The 18,527-nt window shown below is 38.5% G+C and overlaps 6 protein-coding genes across 10 annotated transcripts; 3 read left to right on the forward strand and 3 right to left on the reverse strand.

Moving 5' to 3' along the window:
• Positions 1 to 37: 37 nt before the first annotated feature.
• Syx7 (syntaxin 7) lies at positions 38 to 3,032 on the forward strand. Its single transcript, XM_076821020.1, has 5 exons — positions 38 to 887; positions 953 to 1,022; positions 1,396 to 1,570; positions 1,645 to 1,857; positions 1,923 to 3,032. Exons 1-5 carry the CDS (start codon positions 779 to 781, stop codon positions 2,169 to 2,171), a joined length of 816 nt encoding a protein of 271 aa, XP_076677135.1. The 5' UTR covers positions 38 to 778; the 3' UTR covers positions 2,172 to 3,032.
• Positions 3,033 to 3,513: 481 nt separating this feature from the next.
• LOC143373371 (uncharacterized protein CG1161) lies at positions 3,514 to 5,124 on the forward strand. The gene is made up of 5 exons (XM_076820582.1): positions 3,514 to 3,755; positions 3,823 to 3,941; positions 4,047 to 4,161; positions 4,226 to 4,366; positions 4,677 to 5,124. Exons 1-5 carry the CDS (start codon positions 3,696 to 3,698, stop codon positions 4,824 to 4,826), a joined length of 585 nt encoding a protein of 194 aa, XP_076676697.1. The 5' UTR covers positions 3,514 to 3,695; the 3' UTR covers positions 4,827 to 5,124.
• A 40-nt stretch (positions 5,125 to 5,164) lies between these two features.
• On the reverse strand, positions 5,165 to 6,613 carry LOC143373351 (ADP,ATP carrier protein-like). The gene is made up of 4 exons (XM_076820539.1): positions 6,304 to 6,613; positions 5,988 to 6,246; positions 5,692 to 5,923; positions 5,165 to 5,629 (listed from the first exon to the last, which is right to left on the reverse strand). The coding sequence occupies exons 1-4, from the start codon at positions 6,455 to 6,457 to the stop codon at positions 5,363 to 5,365; spliced, it is 912 nt and encodes a 303-aa protein (XP_076676654.1). The 5' UTR covers positions 6,458 to 6,613; the 3' UTR covers positions 5,165 to 5,362.
• A 143-nt stretch (positions 6,614 to 6,756) lies between these two features.
• On the reverse strand, positions 6,757 to 11,839 carry LOC143373337 (flotillin-1). 2 transcript variants are annotated; one of them, XM_076820519.1, is made up of 10 exons: positions 11,679 to 11,839; positions 11,273 to 11,348; positions 10,624 to 10,714; positions 10,385 to 10,528; positions 9,793 to 9,912; positions 8,968 to 9,183; positions 8,704 to 8,891; positions 8,431 to 8,641; positions 8,191 to 8,355; positions 6,757 to 8,117 (listed from the first exon to the last, which is right to left on the reverse strand). In XM_076820519.1, exons 1-10 carry the CDS (start codon positions 11,728 to 11,730, stop codon positions 8,100 to 8,102), a joined length of 1,281 nt encoding a protein of 426 aa, XP_076676634.1. In that variant the 5' UTR covers positions 11,731 to 11,839; the 3' UTR covers positions 6,757 to 8,099. The 2 variants fall into 2 exon arrangements, with proteins under 2 accessions (XP_076676634.1, XP_076676641.1); XM_076820526.1 differs by lacking the exon at positions 11,679 to 11,839 and adding an exon at positions 11,577 to 11,600.
• A 102-nt stretch (positions 11,840 to 11,941) lies between these two features.
• On the forward strand, positions 11,942 to 15,942 carry LOC143373327 (uncharacterized). Of its 2 annotated transcripts, none has more exons than XM_076820505.1 (2): positions 11,942 to 12,153; positions 12,250 to 15,942. In XM_076820505.1, exons 1-2 carry the CDS (start codon positions 12,145 to 12,147, stop codon positions 15,841 to 15,843), a joined length of 3,603 nt encoding a protein of 1,200 aa, XP_076676620.1. In that variant the 5' UTR covers positions 11,942 to 12,144; the 3' UTR covers positions 15,844 to 15,942. The 2 variants fall into 2 exon arrangements, with proteins under 2 accessions (XP_076676620.1, XP_076676611.1); XM_076820496.1 differs by having other exon boundaries at positions 12,266 to 15,942.
• Positions 15,943 to 16,019: 77 nt separating this feature from the next.
• LOC143373358 (splicing factor C9orf78) lies at positions 16,020 to 17,633 on the reverse strand. 3 transcript variants are annotated; one of them, XM_076820560.1, is made up of 7 exons: positions 17,512 to 17,633; positions 17,303 to 17,439; positions 17,070 to 17,178; positions 16,852 to 16,997; positions 16,557 to 16,775; positions 16,346 to 16,479; positions 16,020 to 16,265 (listed from the first exon to the last, which is right to left on the reverse strand). In XM_076820560.1, the coding sequence occupies exons 2-7, from the start codon at positions 17,422 to 17,424 to the stop codon at positions 16,099 to 16,101; spliced, it is 897 nt and encodes a 298-aa protein (XP_076676675.1). In that variant the 5' UTR covers positions 17,425 to 17,439; positions 17,512 to 17,633; the 3' UTR covers positions 16,020 to 16,098. The 3 variants fall into 3 exon arrangements, with proteins under 3 accessions (XP_076676675.1, XP_076676666.1, XP_076676685.1); XM_076820551.1 differs by having other exon boundaries at positions 17,303 to 17,424; positions 17,512 to 17,618; XM_076820570.1 differs by having other exon boundaries at positions 17,303 to 17,424; positions 17,525 to 17,569.
• Between the last annotated feature and the right edge of the window lie 894 nt (positions 17,634 to 18,527).

Here is an 18,527-nt window from a genome sequence, read left to right on the forward strand (position 1 = left end):
CATGGCAGAGGGAAACTTTTCCCCATTGTTACGTGGGCATTCAATAATCGCGTGCATGCGTGAACAAGATCACCACTCTCTACGGCGAATTGGGATTATCTCCCGGGTTCTCGGCAAATGGCAGCGAGGACGGTTTCACATGCGTGGTGGCCCCGTTTTCACCTCGAAAGCGGCGTTAATTTACCCCTGATGCGGCCGCCCGCGTAGAATTACGTGTTACGCCGTGACGTACGGACTACGGTGACGGCTATATTCATTCAAGACCTGTCCCTCAGGCTCTATCGATTCACGGCGAGCTTTCAGAGGCTTCGCGTAGTTGAACTTGCTTTCGTATCGCGGGCCGCCCGAAACGATCGATGCACGCAGGCTTTTACAGGAGGGATCAGTATTTCTCGCACGGTAATCGTATGACTCATCCCGCGCGCCGATTGTCCCGCTGGTCATTTTGTTGACAGCGGTGGGATATCACCAGATAAATATTCTATTGCCATTGCCATCTTTGACGTTCCAATTGTCATCAGCCACTCCGTTTCTCTGACATATCGCGGCGCGTACGAGGCCTGGGATTCGCGTGTCGACAGCGTGCACGGGAAACGGTACATTCCAATTTCGAGTAAGCAAAGTGTTACACCTTCGCAAGCTTCGAGATTCCTATCGCGAGTGGTCACTTCGATGTGCTGCTCAGAGAACGAATAACCTCTACGAAGGGGTTACTGTCTTTTCCATAGAACAGGTATTCCAGTAGTCGCGACCTAGATTAAACGGAAAGCAAGTCAATATGGATATTGGCTTCTCATCGTACCACAACGGTGGTCCAGCGAGGGAGCAAGACTTTGGCAGGCTGTCCCAAACGATTGGCACGTCGATCTTGAAGATATCTCAAAATGGTGAGTACGGAAGGTCTGGCCTGTACCGCGCGATATGGTACTGACTTTCTTCTTCTATTCCGCAGTATCTTCCATGCAAAAGATGGTCAACCAGTTGGGTAGTTCTACGGACTCCCAGGAACTTCGAAATCAGCTGTAAGTTTAAAGTTATCGACGTTCAAGGCGTACCGTTGCTTTATATTTAAAGTGACCAGGCGTCCCGCATTTGAGCCCTTTGTCCCGCAAAGTGTCCCGGATTGGACATGTAACCTTTCACATTTTCACAGTGGCATAAAGTTACTGTTTCCTCTACTTCATTTTTGTTGTGAAAAAAGAAATATTTTTAATTTTGTCTCAATGTATCACTTTATAATCACAAGTATGTATTTTTAAATATATTGTAAATGCTTTAATAAACTACGGAAAAGATCTCCTCACGGAGCTGTTAACCCTTTTTTTTTGGGGTTGCTTGTCCCGCATTGGGATAGAAAATATCTGGTCGCTTTGTTTACATTAAAAATTCTCGTAGGCATCAGATACAACATTACACGCAGCAGCTGGCTAAAGACACCAGCGTGCATCTTCGTGACTTGGCTATCCTGGCTAACAATTCGGGGGCGACCAGTCCCGGGGAGCAAAGGCAGCGTAAAATGCAAAGGGAGCGCCTTCAAGACGAATTCACCAGTGCGCTGAATTCTTTCCAGGTAAGGTTCGCGCTCGTCTAGCTTCTCTGATAACGGGCGGTCTGTTCGATGAATTCACTTTTACGTTGTTGCAGGCGGTACAAAGGCTCGCGGCTTCTAAAGAGAAGGAAATGGTTAGAAAAGCCAAAGCGAGCGCAGGTATCGCGCCGTTCGGAGACAAGAAGCAGGAGACGCTGATAGAACTGCAGGATAGTAGAAGTCAGAAACAGATACAACAACAGCAAATGAAAGACGAGCAGAACTTGCGAATGTTGGAAGAACAGGAAGCGAGTATAAGACAGTTGGAGGTAAGTCTGTTTCGGAGAAGTCGTTGCTTATTTACGTACACGTTACTCAATGATTGTCTTTGCAGAGTAATATCAGCGACATTAATCAAATCTTCAAAGATCTCGGTGCTCTAGTGTACGATCAAGGGGAAGTGATTGATTCCATAGAAGCTTCTGTTGAAAGGACGGAGGTGTCTGTGAACGAAGCTACATCGCACGTGAGGCAAGCAAGTATTTATCAGAATAAACTGCGCAAGAAGAAATGTATACTGGTTGTCATTGGCGTGGTCGTGCTGTCTATATTAATCGGGATCATAGTTTGGCAGAGCTCTTAAATCCGTTGATATTACGAACGATACTCTCGTGCGAGTAGTATGATGTTAAAAGGCGTAGCTGCATCTTCATTGCGAGGTACCGTACATTGGTGTACTTTTGGGAAAGCTCCTGACTTAATTGCAATCGCATTACACGAGTATCTGGAAAGCATAGTACTATCAAGGGGAATGAACGCAGAGAAACTTGCATTGTTCTGTATCTTACTGATAACAACACACTTATAATTGTGATAATAAATGGTGCAAGACCTATTTTGCGAGCAAGGTGTACAATGGCAAGTCTAAGACTGCCCAGTCCATTTGTACGTTTCATTACTCATTGCATATTACTAGCGCGTAAATACACACGTAAAAGTATACACACACACGTATAGGTTTGTCGATGGTGTAGTCATGATTACTATATTCCGCATGATTTTATTGAAGTATACTCCGAAAGTATGGAAATTAAATAATGCCAGCGAGCAGTTTAAAACGCGAGTCTTGTGTGAATTGTGCGAGTCAGTGCCGAGTGGATGCGTTGGTATAATCATTGTATAATGCGTAAGCGTGTTTCGAACGTCCCACAAAGTCTTACTGATAATACCGAGGCGAGCAGTTAACGAAGTACGCGCAGCAACCGGAAATACAAATGGAAGATCGATGTAAGTTAATGTATTATATTTAAGAATGTTGATTTATTTTAATCGAAATGTAATAAACTATATATAATATAAAATACATTGTACCAAATTTGAACAGAGTGACTATTGTACGGTTAATATTCAATCAAGAATTTTATTACGCTGTAATTAAAGAAATTGATCCTGATTTCTTATTGTATGTTCGATTAATATTTGTTATTAAATACATGTTCAAGCATTTCCGGATTATAAGTGGTTCCTTACATTCAAGGATTTGCCTAAACGTTCCGTATGTCTTCTATCTTTTACAAATAACTGTAGAAAATCCATAGGTTTAAGTATACAGTTGTTTGTTTGTTTGTTTTTATTGTTTTCCTGTGTTTTAAGCAGAATGGCGTTTCAAGCTTATTTTTGCTTATATTGCCCAACGAACTATAGTCCCATTTTTGTTCCCTCCTCTCTCCTTCGGGTCCCAGCAGCGCACCGGGAGAAAGGTGGTTCCTTCCCATCTTTCCCCAATACACCGCCGCGTGATGCTTAACTTCGGTGATCTAACGAGAACCGGTAAGTATACAGTTATTCCTGACTCCTGAGTAATAGCACTTGAATAAGTAAGCTCAAATAAAAATTCGCGCCCATATCGAATCGTATCGAAACGTGTTGCGACCTATCGATTAAATGGCAACCGTTGCGGGACGTGCCACCTGTGCCCATAGTTATAGGAAGCGTAAGTGGTGCAAGTGTACTTTTGTGCCGTTTGACAGTTGGGACGTTTGCGACCGTGCTCGGAAGAAATGGAATTGCATTGATTGTTTGGCTCGCAAATACGCCCGTGCCAGCGAATTAAATACATCGAAATAAAAACGGCAGACACGTACTGGATGAGCCGTTTAACAATATAATGTTGAATTACGTTTCCCTCGTCACGACAATCATATTGATATGTTTGTCACAGTCTGAGGTTAGAATGCGAGTTTATGAATGAGCGGCCAATTTCTGTGATTTGTAATCTGCACGAATGCTTTCAGGCGCAATACGACGACAAACGATGCATATGCATCTGTCCCAAGCTTCACACCGTGATAAATACAACCCAGTCGTTGTTGGAGCGACAAACATACGTCATAAACGTTCCACCTTCCCAATGGTAATTAAAATTCCTACTGTTCCATTAAGGGATCTAATCACACATGTGCGACATATGCGGGATCGATCCGATAGCATCTAACTTCGTCTGTATTTTAATCCACAGTAAATGCGAGGACGTGGTATTATTAAAAGTAGGAGATCAGCTGAAAGGCAAGGAGGAAGTATACTGCTCGCGATGCTTTTGCAAATATGAAAATAGGAATACCACTATTATCAAAGTAAGTATCTGGTTAATTCTGTCGGAAGAAGATTTTGGTACATATAGCTGCTTCATCTTTGCAGATAGTGGTGATACTTGTTATTTGGGTTATATCCCTGTTAGTGATCTATATGTTGTTCTTAATTTGCTTGGATCCGTTACTAAACAAAAGGATCCACAAGGCTTCCACAAATATTGGCTATCACGAGCACAATAACGAAGAGGTAAACTGGCATAGTTTGTTCGCGAGAATGGCTTTAAGGGGTCATTCTGGTAATCACGCCGCAAAATTCGGCAAAATTCAGGCTTTTTTTCTCAATGAATACAATGAATAACAACACAATTAAAAGTATATTTAAAAAATTGTTCCGTATACAAGTAGCTTAATAAATAAAAAAAAAAGTTTGACATTGTTATTCATTGTATTCGCTGAGAAAAAAAAGCCTGAATGTTGCCGAATTTTGCGGCGTGGTTACCAGAATAACCCCTTAATATTTGTGGAGTGATGATGTAAACTGTTTTTAATCTTGGTAGGATGATGCGTCGATAGCCCCCGGGACTTCCCATCCCATGGGCGAAAGAGGTAATGTTTTAAATCGTGTTGGCCACCAACAGGATAAATGGAAACGTCAGGTTCGTGAACAACGACGTATTATTTATGACCGACATACCATGCTTAATTAAACTATACAGTTCTGTATCTCAAAAGGATTAAGTATGATGAATAATAAATGCAAAGGCTGTGAAATTTGAGGGCATTTACAGTTTTGTATATAATTTGTTTCTCAACGTCGTCGCACCTTTAGTTACGAGATATGTAACAGGTAAACAAGGATCAATCATTTTGTAAATGCCAGCAAATTAGATCACAGTTAATAGTTAACATTGCACTGAACACATATATAAACATGCATCTAATACTTTTGAGATTTATCGAATCTAGTGTATGAAACAATAAAGTATTAAAAATGTGTTATTTTTATTGGTACGTGTACATATATTTTTTAAGCAGTATTTGCTTAAAAATAAATTCAAATATCTTACGGTAGTTGTTCGTGGATTGTTGCGGGGCCACGAGAACTTGTTTAACGTTAAAAAAAATACTCTGGATTCATAGAAAAACTGATATTTATTTAAATTTACGTTGATTGTGCAAAAGACTTTAATATCGCAGCACAATGAAGGTGAAGAGTTATTTGGGAGGGTTACTACGCGATGAATTACTGTGATGGATTAAGTGAATCTCCAATCGCGTCCCTAACTCTATCGTATAATGTTAAAACTAATGCTCCGCCAGTACCTCTAAGCATATTTGACAGTGATCCTTTAAAAAAAGCTCCAACGCCTTCTACTTTGGCTGTTTTTATCCAACAATCCAATGTGTTCTTATACATTACATCCTTTTTACTAAGTCCTGATTGCATCATCATGCGTCTTCTAACTGTATCGAAAGGATACGATACGACTCCCGCCAGTGTCGTTACCGCCTGCGAACAATGCAGGAAAGCGTACAGCTTGCTTCAGACCGATGACAGACAGAATAACTTACCTGTGCGATGAAAAAGGTAACATAGATCGGGGTATTCTTTGGATCGGGGAGCATGCTTTTTGTGGTGTCATAAAGACCGAAATATGCCGCTCTATAAATAACGATCCCTTGAACGCTCACGCTGAAACCACGGTACAAGCCAAAGAAACCATCAGCCTTGTATATTTTCAATAAACAGTCGCCCAAACCTGTGAACTGTCTTTGATCTGCTGTCCCTATATCCGCGGCTAATCTATAAGGTTAATTAGTAAATTTACCACTGTATTGTCTGAAGCGAAACAGGCTGTGCGCGATACCTTGTACGAGCAAAGTCAAGAGGATAAACGAATAAAAGGGACGACGCTCCAGCAGCACCGCCGGATGCCAAGTTTCCCCCGAACTGTCTCCAAAATGCGTCTTTGGGTACGCCCTCCAAGAACACGGCTTTGAATTTGTCTCTGAACGCAAAATTCAATGCTTGAGTTGGGAAATACCGAATTACATTGGCCAGATTGCCTCTCCAGAAACTGAGGAAGCCAGTTTCTCTGGGTATACGTATAAATGCATCCATCATACCTGATGAAATTTCAATTTTACAAAGCATCAGAGCATTACGTCTATATCGTCACATACCCTTATACCGTTGTTCCGGTCTTATTTGCTGCGAAGTGCTCTGTACTTGAAGCAATAGCTTCACCCTTTCTAAAGGTGCGACAGCAGTTTTCGAAGCGGCTGCGGATATCCCGCCAGCTAAAAAATCTACTAAAAATGATTTATATGTATCCATATTATAATTTTCTCAAATGACGTATGCACTATCAGGGACAAACTGTAGTGTATAAAGATGATGTCGTTTCAAATTAAACACCATGTTAATGTAAATTTTATAAACAGATCGCTGTGATCGCTTCCGTGCAAAGTATGTTTCCAGCGCATTGGACGCATAAATAGAATTTGTGTAAATGAATAATAATCCACGTCTGACATCAACCTCCTTTGCGACGTTACAGTTTAGTAACGATTCTATTGTTTTCCGTTTTTGTTTCTCGACTTATGGCGACAGGGTGGGCGAATTAGTAGGCGACATTTGCTTTTAACGTTTAATCGCTTTACACAAAATCGAATCTTTTCTTATTTTTTCTTCATCAATTTAAGGCGTTAAATTGGTCATACAAATTTGTTCGTCAGAGTTCCCGAGCGTGCCGCTAGAGCTATGACTATTTTTTCCTTTCTTTCTTTCATTTTTGTTTCGTCGTACAAAGAGTTAGATCACAGTGAATTCTAGCTAAAATAGACGCAAAATATATCGATGCATCTTTAAACGCAGGAAGTACAACTAAACGTTTAGGTAAAGATAGTTAAACTTTTAGGGGACTAGACTTAAATACGTACTCAACATGAAACCACATAGAACGAGTGTTAGACAGTAGCACTTTCATTTCTAAAATGTTCATACCCGTTAATTAGATCAATGTAATTGGAAGGTACGTATAGCATATATCTGGAGGAATGTTTCGGCACATAGTGGCAAAGTTTTACATGGACGGCTCAGAAGCCAATTGGTATAATTCGATTAGCATTAAAAACCGAGATCTGCGCTGTTTGTCCTCTGAATAATTTTGCCTGGTAATTCCGTGGTCGATAAAAGTACCGCCATTTATTGCTTACGTACGACAGTTGTGACTAGATTGATTTATCAGCTGGAAGTTTTAACAATAAAGAGGTTTTCGAACTGCGTAACTGACTTTCACGGAGAGTTGCACTTACACTGATTGGCTTCTGAACCCTCCACACATATATATATATATGCATGGACAAAACTGGGCCATCTTTGGCCAATACGAGATTCAAAAAGATATATTTCCGTATTTTCTTCTCTCCCCTTCTCTTCACTTCTAAGTGCATAACAGATCGATTAAAAAATAATAATAAAAAATAAAATGTTTTAAACTTACGTTATGGCATAAAAACGATCGCGTTCTAAGATAATAAACGAAAGATATCTTACTGCGAGCGCTGCGCAAGTCTCGGTCAAATAAAATACGCGTTCACTGCCTCTGTAACTCAGGCGCTTGTAGCTAACTGTTGCGTCTACGTTGGAATGATAGAACATGAACATTGTGCGAGTGTATACACAATTTATAAATCTATTTTCGAGCGTGGATACTAATTTGGATTCACTTGTCTTTAGAATATTCATTCAAAATCGGCTGTAATCGAACTTCGTTTGTGTTGTATCTTTAAGTAACTGGCAGTGAAGATACCGAATCTTTCATTCAACGAAAATGGCTATTACGTTGGAACTTATAAATTGACTCTAATATGCAACAGCATATTCAAAATAAATGTATATATATCAAAGACTCGTTAAATAGATCGTAGAAGTACGGGTGTGGTCAGGAAGTATTTGAAATTCTTGTACTCCGTGCTTAAGCAGCGTGAACGGACTGAAAAGAATTTATAATTAGATCCTCCTTGTGCTCATCTACTTGGAATATTAATTCCTATAGGCGAATGTACCTTTGCAATATCCACGCCTGTTAAATTCTTAACCAACTCCGGTACACGCGTTACAATACTGAGAACTTCCTCGGTGAGCTTCTCTGCTCCAATGGTTCCGTTTCCGCTAGACACCATTGTTATCTTCTTTGCTTGCGACAAAGGCGCTGCGACTTCAGCTGCGACCTGTGGAATATAATTCGTAGACGGCGCTTACGCTATGCGATGAAAGAAAAACCGAAGCTCCAGAGAAATGGTTACCTTTGGAAGAGTATCGAGCATCATATCTATCATAGCAGCACTCTTGTACTCGTTCCATGCAGCAGCCTTCTTCGCCATCTGCTCTGCCTCTGCCTTGGCCTTCGCTTCGATGGCGAAAGCTTCTGCTTCGCCACGAATTTTTATGGCTTCTGCTTCTGCCTCAGCCTCCATTACTTGGCGTATTTTATTAGCTTCGGCCATCTTTTCAAGCCTACAATTGTAATAGAATAGTTAATCGGTGCTTCTAGCTATCATAAAACTCGTACCACTTACCTGTATTTCTCCGCATCAGCTGGACGTCGTACAGTCGCATCCAATTCTTTCTCGCGTCTCATCATTTCTTGCTCCTGCACGGCAATCTCTTGCCCACGTTCCACCACTTTAACTTGCATCTGTTCCTCCATAATTCTTTGCTTGGTTTTCGCGGCTTGCAACTCGAATGCCATTTCTGCCTCTGCTTTCTACGAGTAACATTGGAATGTACGGTAAAGATTGATAACTTGTTTAACCGACGGAATCAGGAGTAGGGAAACTGACTTTCGTTTGCACTTCGACGTCGTAGGCGGCTTTTTTCAATTCGAAGTCTCGCTGCGCTTTGGCAATCTCGGTGTCGTTAAGGAAACGCGCGGCCATTCTTTGCTCTTCGGCCATAGCTTCGCGGATCTGAGCGTCTCTGCGAGCTTCCGCCTCCCCGATTCTTGCGTCGCGTTTAACTTCAGCAGTTCGCGCCATTCCAAGGGCTTTCAGATATCCCTATAAATAATTGACAAGCATTTAACGTACTCCGATGCCTCAGAGTTAATGCTATTTTACCACCGAACGATAACATCGATCTCAGCATTTCATTTCAATTCAGCCTGAATTACACAAAGGCAGGATACAAGAATATTACACGTATTTAAAACGACAGATGTGTTTGCGAATGTGTACAGAGATTTTGTGCTACCGTTAAAGCAAGCACTTGAAATATGCTGTTAGTCCCTCGTTAATTGTATGTTAACAATTCTTGCTAACATTCTCTGTTATAGCAGTGCATTGGCATTATATGTAGTGATAAAACAAAATTTGAACGTACCTTTGCCCCCTGCAAGTAGCAAAACAAAAATTGTATTCAATATTTGCAACGTACTGGATCCAACTACATTAACTCGCATTAATAAAGATTACTTATAGATATTATAAAACCAGTTAAAGGGGGACTTTTCAGTGGTGAATAGACTATCGGTACATCGACATTTGAAAATGAGTTTTCATGAACACACGTTACGCTTTAGTATTCGAATCTTTTATATCATTCTGCAACCCTTCCTCCATAGTCGAATGTAAAGTAAATATTCTTTAATGGTAAAAGGGTGAACTTACTTCCTCGTCTCGGATATCTTTCAAAGTATAGGACACAACGGTAATGCCCATGTTGACTAGATCACTGCTCGCTACTTCGAAAACTTCCTTACTGAATTTTTTACGATCCTTGTATATCTCCTAGTATACAGAGGGCAAAAAGTATAAAGTTAAGATTAGCCGGCTGTCTTTACGCAGTGGTTTAGTTACACCTAGGGATTGCACACCGGTAAATCGGTTTCAAGTTTTTTTCACTGATAACGTACTAGATATCGACGGAATTATGCGCTACATATATGCGCTACATTGCTATACACACAATTTTTACCGGTAATTCGTAAAATAAATTATGTATTTCTCGATATTTACCGGTAAGTATCGAGAAATGCATAATTTATTTATAAAATTACCGGTAAAAATTTGGCGGTAAATCGATTTACCGGTAAATATCGGGAAATACATAATTTATCGAATTAACGGTAAAAATTGTATGTATAGCAATGTAGCGCATAATTCCGTCGATATCTACTACGTTATCAGTGAAAAAAACTTGAAACCGATTTACCCGTTTGCAATCCCTAGTTACACCGAAGCAACGTTATATTCAATATACCTCAACAGTCATGCTTCCCATTATTGCTCGTTGATGTCCTTCTAATGTAACAAGCGCGATATTATGAATCTCATCCTCAGACTTTCCAAGAAATTGCTCACACGCAGTGGAGAGCATTTCCTCGTTTTGCCCTTGTATCTTCACCTTTGAACGCATAGACACACACGTTTTTTAAGCATACGGTTGCTAATTCTTTTTCTAGTGGGTGCTTTGAATGTCTACGAGTCGATATTTGTTACCTGGGCAATTCCTGTCACAGATATCGGCACTCCTTGACAAGTATACACAGTTGGACTTTCGACTTGTAAAGTCATGGTGTTCAATGAAATTCTAAAAAAGAAACAATAAAGCTTCTTTAAAAGAGGTAAGCCAGAATTACGATACTCACAAGGGAACATCCCGAACCTGGAAATTCAAAAAAATTCTGAAACTTTGTGAATATGTAGGGAATTTCCTCCTGATTATATCGCAATTTTTGTTTGCTGCCCAAATTCACTCTAAGGGGGTGTAATTGACCCCCGAAAATCCGGTTATTTTCCAATTTTCGTAAAATAATTTCTTCACCAAATGATAGATCTAATTAAAAGAAGTAATTTTTTACTTGAAACTTTTATTCTATCTCTTACAGTTGGCGAGTTATAAGACAAAATCAGAAAATAGCCGAATTTTCAGGGGTTAATTTTACCCCCTTCGAGTGAGTTTGGGCTGCAAACCAAAATTTCATTGTAATCAGGAGGAAATCCCCTACTTATTCACAAAGTTTCAGAATTTTTTGAATTTTCGGGTTCGCAATCTTTCCTCGTCAGTACTCTTCGTGTTTAATAACAAGAATTCGTATGTGCCAGAATTCACTGTACTAAAATTTGAATTACTACTAAATGCACTTACTTTTGCACTTGCTGAACAATCGGCCACACAAATACCCGGCCACCAGGTACCAAGAGTGGTTTGCTGTAGCAGCATCCTTAAACAGAGAAACCAAAGTCGTAAATTGACGAGGAAAACCGGATCATCGTGGTTGATTATAGGGTACGACCTTGTGTCAATATTTTAAATGTACATTAAAAAAGGAAACTGAGGAACAGATGACAGAAAAGTGGAACAATACGATCCCGCCGCAATAATGCGGAACCCAGTGAGTGTAATTAATGACATGACATATGCTTGATCTTTCGGCGGATTAAACTCTTACGAATCAATTAATTGACACTGTGCTCCTCCCATGTCGGCTTCTCTGAAGCATGCAAAGAGCGAATGAAGAGATCTCAGGATGGGTCGCTATCCACGTAATTACCTGAAACTACAAGGGCCTCGTTAGGGCCGCATGTAACGAATCCACAACTCATGGCCACGCAAGTGTGAAAGAAAACAATAGTTGCAGCAAGTTTAAAGGTATCGAATTTCAGCGTAATCCCTCTACAGTGAATTGACGTCGCTATGATGTCATTCTCCGCGATCGTATCGATGCTTACGCCGTGTTCACAATGGGCGCGACGGATACGTGTGTCACGTGTATCAAACGATTGGTCGGTTCTTCGAATTTCAACGCTTCCGCGTGCGATTATTTAGAATTTAAATAGATACAATTCGCAACGATGTTATTAGATTGAAGTTATTTGCCTTGAAATTATTGAAAGTAAACAAACTATTTACGCTGCCGGGGTGTCAAAGATAGATTTTAAATCGGGAAGGGCAGTGTTTCGGAGAATAGTGTTTTTATATACTTATGTAGATACTATATAAAATGAAGAAGGAGGGTCATGCTGAAGGTAGACCATCTCTGGACTCGTAAATTAAGTCACAGATAACTTGCTTTGTTTGTACTATCCTGTCGTAAAGCAAGACGGTGATAATGAAATGAACAGGTACTTTTTATGTTAGGGAAAGACCCTTCAAAATCATTACGAGATGCCAAAATCGCCTCATCCAAACGAAGTAGTCAGTCAAGTAGTTCAGGTAAAGAAAATCTTGAAGCTGGTCCTGGCTCTAACAAATGGAGATGTTCTGTTCCGGACACAGGCGATGTGGTATCAAAGAAGATGGGCAAAGATTCAGAAGTGCCTAATGGTTTACAAGAAGCTAGGCAGGACTTACAGGATGAGTCCGTTGATCCTTGTCAAACCAATCGATACAGAAGTAATCTTCCTTATACTTTGATTAGGCTTATGTATCAATTAGACTTGTCAGTGCTCTGTTCACTTAGAAAGATGAGATACGAACATAAATATCCTTCGTTATCATTAGCATTCGAAGATTTGGAAATCCATAAATTTAATAATATCGTCCTTCGCCATAAAGGGAAGTCCATTCATGTACAAATTGAAATTGTAGACAAGTATTATACAAATAATGATATTAGTTATGCTGGATTGTTTGCCAAAAAAGAAGAGAAACAAAGTTTCTGTATCAATAATTACTTTGATGGCTTTGTTAAATCTCTAATCTCTAAATTAGATAGTTCATCGAGTAATATAGAGTATCTTATTATCTACACTAATGCAGGCTTGGATCTTACAAAAGAAAAGAAATTAAAAGAAGATGGCTCCAGTAATTTTTATCCTTTCAAATTTGATAGCATGAATATGGAAGAATGTGAAATGCTGAAAGACTTTCTTTTTGCAAATGATAACGCCCAAGGGCTTGGTTTTTATCAGTTTTCGCGAGATAAGACAATAAGAAGAGAACTTTTAACCCGAATAGGGTTTGCACCTGCTATGTGGAAAGCATTAAAAAAAAGAAACCTTCCTGAGAAATTTGAAAAACAAATAAAACGAGAATTTTTAAATAAATTGGTATTTGCAGTTAATCAGCCTAGTAGAGAAGAACTGAACAGTATTATTAGAAGTGAAATGAAAGAAAATGGTGGAGTTCAAGACAATTATATAATATTGCGAGAAAGAATATTAAGTAATTTGGCAGCTCCACGGAAGCATAAAGAACTTGGGAGCTATGTACCTAGAATTACATATGAATTCAATTTATTAATGTTCTTCTTGCACGACATGTTCTTGGATAAAAACATGTTCTCCATTAATTTTGAAGAAAAAAGCTATGACATATCTAATAACATTAGTATTAATTATAGAGATAGAATTACTTACGTGAAGGCTCACAACGCAGATAGCGATATTGGTTACAGTGAGTTGTTTCCCTCTGGGCACCACAGAGAAAAGGATATGTTTTCTATTAATAAACATTTTGCTCTTTTCGTCGAAGGGTCAGAAAATGATACGAAATATTTTATTATCTATACTAATGCAGATCTAAATCTTACGAAAGAAAAGAGGCTTAAGAAGAAAGGGAAGTCTAGAGATTTCCATCCTTTAAAATTTGATAGTTTAGATATTCAAAAGAAAAGATATAAGGTTTTAAGAAACTGCTCATGTATAAGTGAGAATGGTCTCTATCGATTTGCAAAAGAAGAAGCGACAAGAGAGAAAGTTTTGGGTCTATTAAAGCTTCCATCTTTTCTGCAAAAAGAGAAAGAAAAAGGAAGACGTTTCGATGGGAATGAGGAAGAAATAAAAGAGAAATTTTTAGATAGCCTAATATTCGCTATTAAGCAGCATGATAAGAAAGAATTGAATAGTCTTATTAGAAATGAGATCGATAAGGCTAATGTTCCATATAATCACGAAGAGTTACGTGAGATAGCGTTACGTTGGTTAGAGTCTCGTGAATTTGGTCATATTACAAAGGGAATAATGGAGAAGCTTTTGGAGGATATAAAAAATAATAGGCCTAGTTATCAAAAGATTCAGGATGAAGACATTAATGAAGAAATAAAATGTGCTAAATACGTGGTTGGTAGACAAGGGACACCTACATTTTATCAGTTCTTAGATTTTTTAATTAAAGGCGAAGGAAAAATATATCTAGGAGTTCTGAAAAGGCAAAGAATACGTCTAATTAATATGTGCAGTATTTTAGGTAGAGCAGAGAATAATGCTGTAGAAGCTTTTAAAGGATTATACGATCTTTGGTTTGATGCAAAAGGAAATAAAACGCAATATCTAAAAACTCTAGAAAAAGAAGGAATAAATCTGACTAGTATGTCTGGTATTTTGAATCAAGCAGGAAATAATGCTGTAGAAGCTTTTAAAGGGTTATATGACCTTTGGTTTGATGAAAAAGGAAATAAAACGCAATATCTAGAAACTTTGGAAAAAGAAGGAATACATCTAGCTAACGTGTCCAATATTTTATATAGAGCAGGGTGTAATGCTGTAACAGCTTTTAAAGGATTATACGATCTTTGGTTTGATGACAATGGAAATAAAACACAGTATCTAAAAACTTTAGAGAAAGAAGGAATAAATCTAGCTAATATGTCTCGTATTTTGAATGGATCAGGAAATAATGCTGTAGAAGCCTTTAAAGGATTATATGATCTGTGGTTTGACGCAGAAGGAAACAAAACACAATATCTAAAAACTCTAGAAAAAGAAGGAATAAGTCTAACTAATATTTCTTTTATTTTGTATGGAGCAGGGAATAATGCTGTAACAGCTTTTAAAGAATTGTATAACACTTTCTTTGATGAGCAAGGAAATAAAAATTTGCATTTAAAGCACTTTATTGAAGAAAAAGAGAGCAATAGTTTTACGCTGCATAACTTGTCCGATATATTAAATGGTGTAGGAGGTAATCCCCAAGATGCTTTTGAAAAATTACATAGCGTTTGTTTTAATGACGACGGGAAAAGAGCAAAACTGTTAGATGATTTTTATAAGGCAGATTTTAAGGCAAGTCACATATCCTCCGTGTTATGGGGCACAGGATCTCATGCTGCTTCTGCCTTAAAACGATTGCATAGTATTTGGCTTGATAACGAAGGAAAAAGAACAAAACTTGTTGATGATTTCTATGAGATTGGTTTTACGCCTGGTAATTTATGCCATATATTGAGTGGAGCAGGAGGTAATTTAGAAATGTTTCACGATTTTTGTTTCGTAGGAGAAACCAAGAAGTATTTAAATCATTTCTTAAATGAGACAGGTTTCACGCCGAATCATTTATGTCGTATACTGCATACAGCAAAAGCTAATGTTTGTTCCGCTTTCAAAGATTTTTATAGCGTTTGTTTCGATGACGCAGGGAACAAAACGCAGCTTTTAGATGATTTCTATAAGGCAGGTTTTACCGCTAATGATTTATCCCGTATATTACATATGACAGGAAATAATGCCGCTTTTATTTTGAGAAATTTTCATAAATCTTGTTTTAATAAAAAAAATTACTTGAATCACTTCTTAGCCGAGAAAGAACTTTTTACGCCGAGTGATTTATGTAAGATATTACATGGAATAAGAATTAATACTTGTACCACTTTTATAAAACTGCACAATCTTTGCTTCAATAAGGCAGGACAAAAAACAGAATATTTAAACAATCTTATAAAAAATGATCGGCGTAAAATATGTGTTATATTACGTGAAAAAGTTAAAGTTTCAAGTTAAACTTCCTTAGACGCTATATAATTTCAACAACAGAATAACTGAAATTTTTTTGTTTCATTAATGATTCTTCTAATGCTATTGATAAAAATTTTGCGGTACTTAGGGTATTACCAGACTGTTTTTATAAATATTTATGCGAAAAAGTTTTGTTTAGTTATGTTACTCATGATAGGTGGACATTTATTTAATACGTTATGTAAACACATATATATGTACACATCGTAAAATATTATTATTGATATTATACAAACGAGTTTAGAATCTTCTAAACTGTTTTTTGAACCTTTCATAGTGATAATCGTCAGTTGCTTTCTCCCCATTGTCTTTCCTTTTTCCTTTAAAATCGTCCTTGGGTGCTGTTACCTTCTTTGTGTCATCAGTTTCTTGCCTCGACTTTTGGAAATCCGTGTCTTCTATATTAACTGTAGAAAGAAGTAAACAGTTATGTTGCTTTGAAATTAATCCATGAAAACAATGGTAAGAGGGAACTTAAATGACATACATCTATTATGTTGGACAAAATTCACAGCCATATTTGTTGGAACAAACTGCGAAGGACCATCCTTCTTCCTGTGCCTGTCCCAAAGTAATTTTAATTTGGCTTCTTCCGTGGCTTCGATATTACGAATTTTCGCTCTGAAACAGAAATGAGTTTGAAATCAGATGTATCTTATCTACAGTTTACGAAAAGAACTAAGTATCTAGAGACATACTCTATTCCAAGATCTACTTCTGGAATACCAGACAACATTTGATTCGATAGCATCTCTTCGCTCCGATGCGCAGAGCTTTGCCTTAAATGCTCCGGCACTGCTTGCAATGCCGCTTCCTCTGGTGAACAATAGGTCCCCTTTTCGCTATTTGACCCGTTCTCTGCTTTGCCATCTGTTTTGCTCTTCCTCTTTGACAATTCCTCTTCGATATACTTCACCCTAAACAATTTGAAAAAGAGGACTTTAATGCGCTTCAGCTGAGTTTATAAAAATTATGAAACACTTCTGCGCATACATTTCCTCGTCTTCGTCCCTTTTGTTAGTTTCCGCATTGAACTGCGTGCCGATCCCAGTTTCGTACGCGTCGTTCTGCTTCAATTTTGTGTTCTTCAACGCAGCCATATTTACCATTCCCCCGGCTTTTACATTAAAAGGATCTGACTAAGGAAAGAATCTCTTTTAGCGAACCAGGTTCAGAAGTGTGCTACCTATAAATTATATCGAGCATCTCACTGTTGTTGCATCGGGTGTTGCATTTTCTCCAAGAGCTAATCCAACGATGTTCACACCTTTTGGGCGCTCTCGAAGCTTCTGTATAATTTTCATCTCCTCCACTTTTTCTCTAAATAAACATTGCGTTCATCGTAATCGGGTATTACTTTTGTAATTAATATTCCTTCATAAATCGAGACTTCAATATTCGCTTGTCACAGAGCTGGATACACCTAATGATATCTGCTATTTACCTGACAGACGTTTCTTCATCCTCGTTCTCATCTTCATCCGACGAAACTTGTCGCTTTCTCAGTGGTTTTCGTGACTTCCTCTTAAATTGTATTTTGGTCGTACCTTCGTCGGCAGTACTCATCTGTGTTGAAGTGTACTACAAATTTTATTAATCAATTTATAGTCACTCATTGTAAATGTCAGTAGATATTAACAGTTCATATCTTACATTAGGTTCTCACAGTTAAACGTATTAAGGGCAGGGACGCAATACACCTTGAAGAATAAACAGTGCCCAAGAATGACAGCAAACAATTGCAGTGATTACAGGTTAACGTCAGCTCTTTTAAGGTAATTTACAATAGTCAATAAACGCGTCATTCTCATGTATCTGTATTTCGAAGTATTCCATGAACTAGAAATTTATTGTAGATGGGTGTGTTGCGCGATTTCGTGGGGGATTTTAAATTAGACGGCGGGTACGTGCCCGTGGAGCGCTGATCACTCAGCTCACGAGTTTCCGCCGGAATTTCAATGATGGAAAAGAAATGGAATGAAACACTTTCTGGATAATTTCTAAGATTAGATTTTAATGGATAGCTCTTTCCGATTACATAGTTTACATAGGCTACTTACATTACATACACATCTAACAGGTAGGTAAGCGCAACCTTTAGGGTCAAGAAGACGTCGCCCAAACAACGTTTATGACTTTATGACTCTCAGCCTTTTCCGACCGGAGTTTTTACCCTTATAGGGTAGATGTCCCAATTACCGTGCTTCAACGCCGACTTGCTCGCGAAGGAATTAATTATTGACTTCTCTTACTTTAATTTTGCTTGATAAATTTTTATCTTCAAAGAGGAGATATATTATTCCATGGAAATAACGTGCGGAGTGGGCGATTTTGGTGCAAGTGGAACGCACCCATAATAAGAGGCGTCACTCCGGGCGGAATCTTTGAAGTCCTTACTTGACCTTGGCATTTAAATTGGTTGTCTATTCGAGCGGGATATTCAAATCGACTAAATGTACCTTACCGCAATTTGCTGATTATTGCCGAAGTTTACCGTGGTTTACCGATCATTGCCGAATGAGCATTTAAATTGGTTGTCTAGTGATTTCCCTAATTTATGTCTGTCCTTGTCGAGTGACGCCTCTTATTATATCTCCTCTTTGTTGATATCCTTATGTCCTATAGCTAACTTCACATAACACACAGATTCACACCAGCGGAGATCGCAA

This window comes from Andrena cerasifolii, chromosome 1, assembly GCF_050908995.1.
Source record: "Andrena cerasifolii isolate SP2316 chromosome 1, iyAndCera1_principal, whole genome shotgun sequence".
Lineage (NCBI taxonomy): Eukaryota > Metazoa > Arthropoda > Insecta > Hymenoptera > Andrenidae > Andrena > Andrena cerasifolii.

Bases quoted from the DNA above. Each gene is read 5' to 3' on its own strand.
- LOC143373358 (XM_076820560.1), bottom strand. From the start codon at position 17,424: ATGAGTACTGCCGACGAAGGTACGACCAAAATACAATTTAAGAGGAAG. The intron at 16,998-17,069 runs GTGAGATGCTCG...TTCTTTCCTTAG, and splicing joins CAACACCCGATGCAACAACA to TCAGATCCTTTTAATGTAAA. The intron at 16,480-16,556 runs GTATGTCTCTAG...TTTCTGTTTCAG, and splicing joins GAAGTAGATCTTGGAATAGA to AGCGAAAATTCGTAATATCG.
- LOC143373351 (XM_076820539.1), bottom strand. From the start codon at position 6,457: ATGGATACATATAAATCATTTTTAGTAGATTTTTTAGCTGGCGGGATA. The intron at 5,924-5,987 runs GTATCGCGCACA...TTAACCTTATAG, and splicing joins CTTGACTTTGCTCGTACAAG to ATTAGCCGCGGATATAGGGA. The intron at 5,630-5,691 runs GTAAGTTATTCT...CATTGTTCGCAG, and splicing joins TTACCTTTTTCATCGCACAG to GCGGTAACGACACTGGCGGG.
- Syx7 (XM_076821020.1), top strand. From the start codon at position 779: ATGGATATTGGCTTCTCATCGTACCACAACGGTGGTCCAGCGAGGGAG. The intron at 1,571-1,644 runs GTAAGGTTCGCG...ACGTTGTTGCAG, and splicing joins GTGCGCTGAATTCTTTCCAG to GCGGTACAAAGGCTCGCGGC. The intron at 1,858-1,922 runs GTAAGTCTGTTT...TTGTCTTTGCAG, and splicing joins CGAGTATAAGACAGTTGGAG to AGTAATATCAGCGACATTAA.
- LOC143373337 (XM_076820519.1), bottom strand. From the start codon at position 11,730: ATGAGTTGTGGATTCGTTACATGCGGCCCTAACGAGGCCCTTGTAGTT. The intron at 11,349-11,678 runs GTAATTACGTGG...TCTCTGTTTAAG, and splicing joins CGAGGCCCTTGTAGTTTCAG to GATGCTGCTACAGCAAACCA. The intron at 10,529-10,623 runs GTAACAAATATC...ATGCGTTCAAAG, and splicing joins CTGTGACAGGAATTGCCCAG to GTGAAGATACAAGGGCAAAA.
- LOC143373371 (XM_076820582.1), top strand. From the start codon at position 3,696: ATGTTGAATTACGTTTCCCTCGTCACGACAATCATATTGATATGTTTG. The intron at 4,162-4,225 runs GTAAGTATCTGG...TCATCTTTGCAG, and splicing joins GGAATACCACTATTATCAAA to ATAGTGGTGATACTTGTTAT. The intron at 4,367-4,676 runs GTAAACTGGCAT...TAATCTTGGTAG, and splicing joins ACGAGCACAATAACGAAGAG to GATGATGCGTCGATAGCCCC.